Below are 10,452 nucleotides of genomic sequence, written 5' to 3'. Positions count from 1 at the left end.
AGCGGCGCAAAGACTTCTGGGACGTGGAGTCTCGAGGTAAACAGTTAGTTATGTTTTATATTTTAGTTTAAAGAGTACAGTTTGTCAAGTCGGGCAATGAGACTGTAACAACAGAGGTTTTATATGTGTTTCTGTTTTATACATGTTTATGTGGGATAAGTTTGGTTTAGCATAGGTTTACATAGGTTGTATACATGTGTATGTAGGTTAGGTTAGGTACAGGTTAAAAAAGTGTTTTGCAGCATAATCGGAATAAAATAATGAAAATATAAAGTATAAAGATTTTTAAAACAAAGTCCGCAACAATGATATAGAAATGAAAATAATAGCTGTCTCCAGCAGGGGGTGGTCTGCTTCTCTACATCGCTCTCGGTAACAGTAGAAAAAGAAAGCCACCGCTCATTCAAACATGGCTGCTTCCTTTATGGGAGCACAGAGTGAACATAGTTCTTATTGACTAGGTTGAACCTTAATTTCTCACAATATCTATTTTTAATTGGCGTCGCTAAGACGAAGTTACGAGTCACTGTAAGTATTCATGACACCTTTGTGCATATGATGAAAACAGCTCACAGGGTTAGCATTGAGGTTAGCATGGTGGTCGTGCGCTAGGTCGTAGCTATGATCGAAGTGTTGTTTATACTCGTTTACAAAAACATGGTTATTGACTGTTTACAACTAATGTATTATTACTGTGGGTTGACAATGGAGTCATATTATAGTAGTAATATTATATAGCGATTCGCATTCCAACTCAAATCTCACACATGCTAACAACAAACTTACAGGCCGTTATGATCAAACTTGGCGGGTCCTAATAATTAATATTAATAATGAATACTGTTGTATGTTTACTGAGATCCCGGTGTTTGTCGGTAACTTTCAACTACATGTTATCCACAGCGTAAGAAAAACAAATCAGCGTCATGGACCGCTCTTCAGAGGAGGAGGAAACCTCCCGTGTCATTTATATGACCACCAGTGAAAAGGTAATGTTGACATCATAATGCTGCATATGTGGCTACGATCTAGTATGTATATCTACATACACATAACTATACAAATGTAGTAATTGTGCATAAGAATGAGACTGAATATTGGCTGGGATTGTAGAGGTCAATGCACCCATATGTACATTTTCTAGCAAACAGGAATATTGTTTACTAGTATCTATTTTGTAGTTTTACTCAAAAACGATTGTTTTAAGCAAGACTGCATGTATTCTAGTAGTGTAATGAATAGCATCCAACACTAAATCTGCATTTTGGTAAGAGGGCAAATGAGAAAAGTATGAGGGTGCAGCACCCCAGTTACCCTGTTTGGAAAAACCTGCTCTCTTGATGCTGGTCTGGACCAGACTGTCATTAGAGTTTCAGCTTTACATCTGCTCCAGTGCCAGAATTGTATTGACTGTTTTTCAGAGAGAGAGATTGTTTCGACCTTAAAGAGATCCAATGGCTTTTGCTGATGATATTCTCTAAAAGCAACTTAGAGTCTCACCTGAGGGGAATGTGTTTACATATGCAATATTATTGAGCCATATGTGATAAGACTTAATCATATTAATTTATCTGTGATTTGCCCCGAAACTGAAGTCATCTCAATATTAGCTTAATGGGACAAACTTGTCAATTATTCTGTATGAAGTGTAAATCTGCAGTATTAAAGTTCAAAGTTTCAAACATCAGAAATAACCTTTAGGGAATGAGCTTGCACTAAGTGGTCTAATAAATGTATATCTTTTCAGCTGAAGAGAGTGACACATGATCGATTCATTTTGTGTGGAAATAGTCAGTGCTCCTTTTTTGGGGTTGAAGAGAGGTCAACCTGAGGGTTGATGATACTCGGTCCCCTGTGTGTAATGGCAAATGAACCATTCCATTAATCATGAAACACTAATTGGATTTATTTTTTATTTTTTTTAGGTGGTGGATCTCCTGAATCAGGCCGCTCTGATACCCACAGATGAAAAGCTTACTGTGCTTAAACAGGTTTGTAGTGTGATCGATATATGTCTAGTCTTTTACTGTTGTAATTTTTGTTTATGATATTTTACATACTCACAAGTGTCTTTTTAAATTTGCAGGTCCAGGAGCTCATCATCAACAAAGATCCATCTCTTCTCGACAATTTCCTAGATGTAAGTAAACATGTTAAACTGTAATTTATGTGGAATGAAATAACTTGTGTACAGGTTAATTGCAGTCTTGAAAATTGTTGATAAAATATCACCTTGATGAATTCAAACTTAAGTTCATGATTCTGGTCTTTGTGTCCTGTAGGAGATGATTGCATTTCAGACTGACAAGTCAATTGAAGTGAGAAAGTGTGTCATTGGCTTCATTGAGGAAGCATGGTGAGTTATTATTCACATATAGTCGCCAGTGTTATAAAAGTCATGTTTGTGAAAGATAATGTTATTTAATATCTCGCTGTTATTATGTGTTTCACAGTAAAAGAGACAATGAGCTCCTCCTCAGACTCATCGCCAACCTCAACATGTTGCTGAAGGATGAAAGTGTGAATGTGGTGAAAAAGGCCATCCTCACACTCACCCATCTGTACAAAGTTTCTCTGCAGGTTAATACAGTAACACAGCACTTATTAATCTAATACTCACATTTACTGCTGTTGATCTGATGCCTGAAATGTTTCTGTAAGAATATACACCAATACTAGCACTCTTCGTTGTATTTCACACCCTTAATTCTTGTGTTTCAGTGGCTGGTGCGCTCCAAGACGATATCAGACATGCAGGAGGCATGCTGGGATATGGTCACACAGATGAAAGGGGATGTTCTGGCCCTGCTGGATTCTGAAAATGATGGCGTGCGCACTCATGCAATCAAGTTCACAGAGTCGCTAATTATTACTCTGTCCCCACGGACATCAGACTCTGACGTCCCTAAAAGACAGGACGGTGACATCAGCCTGGATAAAGTTCCCAAAGATCACTCATACATTCGTTATGGTACAGTTAGAAACCTAAAATTCATTTGTTGTTGTTTTTTTATTAGTCCATACAAATATTTGGTCATGTTCTTGATTCTTAACAGATACCTTGTGTGAGGAGGGAAAGGCTGCACTGGATAAGCTGCTGAAGTTCATGGTACACCCTGCTATTTCTAGCATCAACCTCACAACAGCACTAGGCTCACTGGCCACTATTGCCCGTCAGAGGCCAATGTTCATGTCAGAAGTGGTGCAGGCGTATGAGACACTGCACGGTGAGTCCTTTTCAGTCATTGTCAATCTTTTATGTGTGTGGTTGTGTCTTCTATGTATTGTAATTTTATTTTACAATAATACTTTTCTTGAATAAAGACTAAATTCTATTTGTCTATAGCAAACCTACCACCCACTCTGGCTAAGTCCCAGGTCAGCAGTGTGAGAAAGAATCTGAAGCTACATCTGGTGGCGGTCCTCAAGCATCCCTGCAGCCTGGAGTTTCAGGGTCAAATCAGCACGCTGCTGCTGGACCTGGGAATGCCCCAGAGTGAAATCACCCGATCTACACCTGCACTGCGCGAGCAGCGCAAACGACCTCGCCATGAGCAGTACACGGAAGGAAAGAAGGTCAAGATAGGTGAGTTATGATCACACTGCCTCAGTCACTGAAGTCGTGACTTTAGTATTTACAGTATTCGTTTGTTAAATGCATCTGGAGAATGTTCGCTGTGAGTAAGGCCCTGTATCAGTGTCCACCCTCAAAGACTCACAGATTTGAAGGCACATTCAGTCCACTTTAAAATCATCTAGTACACATGTGGAATGCCAGGCTGATGCTAAATCTCATTTTAGTATGAAAGTAACGTGTACAGTATGTGTGACTAAATCATATACAACTCTCAGTGGACAAGAACAAGAAATATGTCTGTAAATTGCATAACTGTCCAAATAGAAATCAGTAGAAATGCAACAGATAAATCAACAAAAGAGCTCCCACCACCTCCTCTCACACAGTGCGGCACCAACAGATATTCAGTCCATCTGTCTGTCAAATGGTTCACTTAAAAGACCTATAGGTAGAAATGCAACAGATTTATTTATACACATATTGAACAGGGTGCTGCACTAGTCTTATACACGTGGACACTTACTGCTTTAAGATGTACATTCTATCTATGTGTAGAATCAAGAGTTGTGTCCTTATTCGGACATTTGTTCCTCTTGCATTCAGAACCTGCCCTGGCTGAAGACGACGAGGACAAAGAGGAGCCCGCTCCTCTCGCGGCCCCTAAACCGGCATCTGCTCCAGTGGCGCAGTCTGCCATTGACCTCACAGCTGAGTTCCTGCACCCACTGCTCAACTCTGAGAATGTAGCCAACCTGGTGAGCGGTGCTCCACCTGTTTCTTGTTTTGTTTTCTCCCACAGTGTGACACTGCAGCTCTAATCTGTGTCTGTGCGTGTCATTATTTAGGTGCTCATCAGCATGGTGTATCTGCCTGATGTCATGCCAGCGTCCTTCCAGGCCACATACACACCTGTTGAGTCAGCGGGGACTGATGCCCAGATAAAACATCTGGCCAGGCTGATGGCCACTCAAATGACTGCAGCTGGGATCGGTCCAGGTGGGTTTAACAAAAAAAAAAGACTTATATTTGTATCAGGGCCGCAACTAAGTTAATCTTAGGGTTTTTTTTCTGATTTGTCAGAAAAAGGTGATAAACATTTGTTGCAATTTCCCAGTACTTTACTGCATAAAATTATCAATAAAACGCAACATTTTATAGAATGTATTGTTTATATTTATACAGTCCACAACTTCTCTTGCAAGCTCCCTAGTCAGAAACTCCAGATAAAGTCTTAAGTGAGGACACGGAAACGCTGCGTTTGTCAAATGGGAATGACAAACTTCATGCCTGAAAATGACTTGTGTGAATTTCATGGAAGGAAATGTTGTCCAAATTGGATGTAGTTTTTAATATTGGTATCTGCTGCACCCCATTATCATATATACTCTATATCGCAGGACTTGAGCAGTGCAAAGCCAGAGGGGATGATGCAGTCAAAGAGGAAGGCACTGATGACGACCCCACAAATAAAGACCTGCTCATTAAGCGCAAGATTCCAGGTATGATGGTGGGACAAGCCATCTCTGTGGTGGGCGGTTACACAGAAAAGGTTCCAACCATTGAGGCTCCCACCTCAGTCAAGAGGCTTCCAGAACCCATTGTGCCTACAGCACAAACCAAGTAAGTCCTGGCAGAAGCATTGTGAGCTGTGAATTATGTCCAAAACAAATTGCAGTCATCACTCTAATTGATTTTGTCCTTTTCCAGAATGACTGGGGCGAGTGGGAGGAAAAAAGTGTTTAGGTTGTCAGATGTCGTCCAACCTTTATCAGACGACCAGATTGAGAAATTAATCTCCAGATCAGTGAAACGTGTCCTGGTTTCAGAGAAGGCAATAGCTCAAAGTGGCATGTCCCATGTAAGAACTCGTCCCACACTAGATTCATCACTGGCTTGTCAATACTCAGATGCACATTCAGTCTGTTTAATTCAAAATAAGTGCCTGATTTATAAATTGATGGTATTTAATCTGTGCGGCAGGTCCGAGTGAAGCTCCTCTCCAGGCTCGTGACACAATTTGAAGGGATGATGAAAGAAGACGTGCTGGAATTTATCCTAGATGACATCCGGACAAGGAGCGACCTGGCGTTTTCTCTCCTCTACCAAGAGTACAACACTTACCTCAGCCAGCTGCCAAATGGACTGTTGGACAGCTATGACCACTGTCTGTACACGCTGCTGTCGGGCCTGCAGGAGAAACCAGAGCAGAGGGACGGGTGAGGAAATCTATTCACCATTCACTCATGTTTTCTTTTGTTCTTTAGCTCAGCTGTATTTCATTTAAAATTCAGAAAAACCTTTCTTCAAGCAAAGGCCATCACAAAGGTCAAAATGCTCATCACACTGTCTATTTTTTTTTAGACTCTTCACCAAACTGGTACTGGAGGCCCCCGTCATAACAGAATCAGCTTTGGAAGTAATAAGACGTTACTGTGAGGACGAGGTAAAATGACGGGACAAAGACACGGGAAACTCCCAACATTAGCTCCCAACATGTCTTATCAACTGTTTGTTGTCCCCTTTGTTTCAGTCTCGGGTGTATTTGGGGATGACGACTCTGAAGGAGCTGATCGTCAAACGGCCTTCAAGGCAGTTTCAGTATCTACATGTTCTTCTGGATCTCAGCTCGCATGAAAAAGAGAAGGTGATGATATTCCCTGTCCCAATTTTCCAGATATGTTTCAGCTGACCACATCGCAGTTTGTTGAACAGTCTTTCTGGGTTGTAATTTCAGGTGCGGGCCATGGCCTTGACTTTCCTGAAGCGCATGTATGAGAAAGACCAGCTCAGAGACTACATCGAGAAGTTTGCCCTGAACTACCTGCAGCTTCTGGTTCACCCCAACCCTCCATCTCTGCTGTTTGGGGCTGACAAAGACACAGGTGTGGAATATTGTGGATTATGTCTAGTATAATTGACTAAGAATCTAGTAAAACATTACATTTTTTCAAAACAAATAGCCAAAACATATACAAACCATAATGGATATATATTCAAACATACCCAATTCAATAGATGACACGGTCCAGTTCAAAACAGCAGGGATTCCCCACATTTGTGCTGTGGCCCCCTGGTGGCTCATGGTGATACTGCGAGTGGGAAGTACTTTGAATTAAACCTTTGAAACATAGCACAGGAATGCTACTACATAAGAAGACAAAGATGAAGCAGTCATTGAGAAAAGAAAAGTGTGGTAGTGGCATAATTTTTGCAAACTCTGCATCATACAGACAAAGGAGAGAAACCAGTGCACACAAAATCATGGAAGCAAGCACACACACAGTCTCAGGCATTAAAACACTTCTACTTCTGTTTCTCTTCCATTGAAATTAAAATTAAGAAAAATATGTCTGTTCTCAGTCTGGCTTTAACCCCACATTGTGATGTGTTTGACTCAGAGGTGGCTGCCACCTGGACCGAAGACACTGTGAGACAGTGTCTCTTCCTCTACCTGTCCCTGCTTCCTCTGAACCATCGCCTGGTCCACGAGCTGGCATCCGTCTACACCGAGGCCATCGCTGACATCAAGCGCAGCGTTCTTCGAGCAATAGAGCAGCCTGTAAGTCAACTCCCACTTCATCTTTATCCAAACCTCATCAGTTTAGGGAATTTGCGACTAAACCAGCAATTTTTCTTTGCATCTAAGTGACATTGAGTCATAGTGTTGAACCAAAACAAAGGTGTGTGGGTGAAAGGGGAGGACATGTATATACCCAGCTGTTTTTCTTACCTGGAAAGCCAAGTGTGTCAAAATCAAATGAGGACAAAGTCTAGATTATATGTTTATCTATTTCTTCATGTGCTTTTCAATGATTTGCCCATAAGATAAGATAAATGTGGAGCAGGAGCACTAGTACATGGTGAAGTACAACTGAAGTAAAAGTGGCATATGTACATTTTTGACAGGTTTGTCACAGTTCATAAAACATTCAGGGAAAATTGGAAGAGTCTGAATTATTTGAAATGTATTTTAAATTATTAAATTCATTTCTTGAGCTTGACTAGTTTTCTCACCTTGTTTGTAGATCCGTGGGATGGGGATGAATTCTCCCGAGCTGCTGCTTCTGGTCGAAAACTGTCCTAAAGGAGCAGAAACGTTAGTCACTCGCTGTCTGCACATTCTGACAGATAAAGGTAAGAAGACAATAAAGAGGAATCTAATGATAATTGATGACACTTGTGTGGAGAAAAAGTGAAAATCAAGTCTTATTTTCTTCTGTGCAGTACCTCCGTCTCCAGAGCTGGTGGAGAGAGTGCGAGATCTTTACCATAAACGTGTGCCGGATGTTCGTTTCCTTATCCCGGTCATAAATGGCCTAGAAAAGGTAATGTTCTGAAACTCAACTCAACAGTGTCGTGAAAAGGGGGATGAATACAATGTGTGTGATTTATTGGCAAGTGATGTGGAAGGTGATTTGTTTTTTTTGTTTGTTTTTCTCACAAAGAATGAAGTCATCCAGGCTCTGCCCAAGCTGATCAAACTAAATCCTATTGTAGTAAAGGAGGTGTTCAACCGTCTGTTGGGAACTCAGCACAGTGAGTGTCTTTTTGTTTTTCACAAGTGGATATCTGGGTTTTTACCTCCCCGCATCCCAACTAACATACAGTTCACTGTCTGTGTCGTGTTTGTGTCTTTCAGGTGAAGGAAGTTCATCCGTGTCCCCTCTCACCCCAGGAGACCTGCTGATTGCCTTGCACAACATAGACTCAAACAAATGTGACATGAAGTCTATCATTAAAGGTGTGTGTATTCAATGATTAAGCCTGCACACAAAACCATAAAATCGATTTAATATGTCAAACTAGAGGAAGCACTCGGAGCACAAATTTTATATTAGCTGCATGACTCAGTGCTATTATTACATAAAAATAGGTTTGCAATTCAAATGGATCAGAGTCTGTAAACTAATCAGTTAAGTTAAATTAATGAATGGTTTATTGATCAGTCTGTTTACTGTGAGTGCTCAAGTGTTGTTTGTGTCTTTACTGCAGCCACCAACCTGTGCTTTGGGGAGAGGAACGTCTACACGTCGGAGGTCTTGGCGGTGGTGATGCAGCAACTGATGGAGCACAGTCCGCTCCCCATGCTGCTCATGCGCACCGTCATCCAGTCCCTCACCATGTATCCCCGACTGGGCGGATTCGTCATGAACATCCTGTCGCGCCTTATTGTCAAGCAGGTCAGTATCAAAGTATAGTAAAAGCAATAAAATAGAAGAGATTCCGCCAATATTAAAGAAGAGTAATAAAAACACAACGTTGTTGTGCTCCTCTCTCTAGGTGTGGAAGTATCCTAAGGTGTGGGAGGGATTTGTGAAGTGCTGTCAAAGGACTAAGCCTCAGTCGTTCAGTGTGCTCCTTCAGCTGCCGCCCGCCCAACTGTCAAGTGTGTTTGAACGCTGCCCGGAGATGCGAGAACCGCTTCTGCAGCATGTCCGCTCCTTCACCCCCCATCAGGTAAACGGGTTAAATGTACCTCAGTGAACCCAGTCCGGGGGTCTCGTTTCCCTCGGGATCCACATATTAACCAGGTGCCTCTGTTCTTCTGTGCTGCAGCAATCTCACATACCCAACTCCATCATTACGATCCTGGAAGCAAATAAAAAACCACAGACTGTTGTGGAGCAAGAGGTAATGGATAAAGATGCTGCACACACGTTCTCTGTGCCATAAATTGTTTACTGTATGTCCTGCAGTGACATGTGTTTTTCTTAAAGTATCTGCAAGGATCAGAATTCCCTTTTGTCTAGCTCTTACCTCAAGTAATTCAGTATTATGGTCCATATTTTGGCACAAAAATGAGGCATCAGTCTGTTTTGTCATCCAGATGGAACCAGTCCCTGCTCCAGCTGCCTCGGTTCCAGAAACGGCTCCCACTGCGACAATGGCAGAACCAGAGACACTAGATCAGCACGACGCAGTCATCGTGAAAGATGAAGAAGAACCAATGGAACAAGAACACTTTGAACCAGTGATACAGGAGCAACCGGCCAACCTGTTAACCATCTCCCAGGTAAAAAAATAAAGCTACCTGGAATCATAAAATGGACTGATTAGATCTACAGGATGTTAAATCTACACGTTGGCAATTAAACATTGAAAATACAAGCTTCTCAGTAATATGAAAGTAGTGAGTATAAAAATCGATTAAGATAATTAATAGTGATTTTCAGCCTGGGGTGATTTTTAAAATGTAAAATATCTTTAAAAACTTTAAAATATCATGTAATTCAGAAGAAGCCACACAAAATACAGCATGTAGTGTTCAGTTCCTTTCTGAAAACTATATTATTTACTGTGTTAAATATTCTCCCTTTACATTTACTGTATGTCTGCCTTAAAAAATACAGATACTTTTTTTTACTAGCAGTACATTAAATTGAACCAAAACTGGAATTTAAAGGTTTCACTGACTCCTGCAGATGTGCTGTTACCACCATGTTTTGCTTCTCCTCAGGTGGAGTCTGAAACAAGAAGTGAAACACCGTCACCTCAGCCAGAACCAGCTGAAGAACCAATGGAGGCGTCTCAACCTGAACCTGCAGATCCACAGGAGCCAGAAGAAGAGGTTGAATCTGAAGTCACAGCACCAGACGCTGGGAGTGGCAGGGAGGATGCAGAATAACTGCTTATGACAGATGCACTGAGACTGGGAAAAAAAACTTAACATTTATTGTCCTTTTTTTGTATTTTCTAGTGAACAGACTTTGAGTAATAAAAGAGAGATGAACTTGAGTTTGGAAGCATTCCATATGCCTTCATATCACAATGGGTTGGCAAATAAATTTAGAACACTGTGGTGTTCTGTATACTGTAATTTTGTCTTCCTCTTTCTTCTGCTCTGAGGTTCAGTATCCAAGGTAAAACATTCATTA

General features: G+C 41.3%; 1 protein-coding gene across 2 annotated transcripts; it reads left to right on the top strand.

Moving 5' to 3' along the window:
- Positions 1–17: 17 nt before the first annotated feature.
- On the top strand, positions 18–10,394 carry sympk (symplekin). Of its 2 annotated transcripts, none has more exons than XM_058652457.1 (27): positions 18–36; positions 904–989; positions 1,926–1,991; positions 2,087–2,140; positions 2,283–2,356; positions 2,454–2,580; positions 2,722–2,971; positions 3,057–3,227; positions 3,347–3,586; positions 4,181–4,332; positions 4,423–4,573; positions 4,975–5,197; positions 5,285–5,435; positions 5,558–5,793; positions 5,939–6,020; positions 6,108–6,221; positions 6,312–6,459; positions 6,976–7,136; positions 7,603–7,711; positions 7,802–7,902; positions 8,023–8,113; positions 8,217–8,318; positions 8,570–8,757; positions 8,858–9,034; positions 9,134–9,208; positions 9,405–9,590; positions 10,035–10,394. In XM_058652457.1, the coding sequence occupies exons 2-27, from the start codon at positions 927–929 to the stop codon at positions 10,200–10,202; spliced, it is 3,660 nt and encodes a 1,219-aa protein (XP_058508440.1). In that variant the 5' UTR covers positions 18–36; positions 904–926; the 3' UTR covers positions 10,203–10,394. The 2 variants fall into 2 exon arrangements, with proteins under 2 accessions (XP_058508440.1, XP_058508439.1); XM_058652456.1 differs by lacking the exon at positions 18–36 and adding an exon at positions 368–528.
- The last annotated feature ends 58 nt before the right edge of the window (positions 10,395–10,452 follow it).

Source organism: Solea solea, chromosome 2 (assembly GCF_958295425.1).
Source record: "Solea solea chromosome 2, fSolSol10.1, whole genome shotgun sequence".
Lineage (NCBI taxonomy): Eukaryota > Metazoa > Chordata > Actinopteri > Pleuronectiformes > Soleidae > Solea > Solea solea.
Note: the sequence above shows the minus strand (reverse complement) of the source record. Positions and strands in the feature narration are given on the sequence as shown.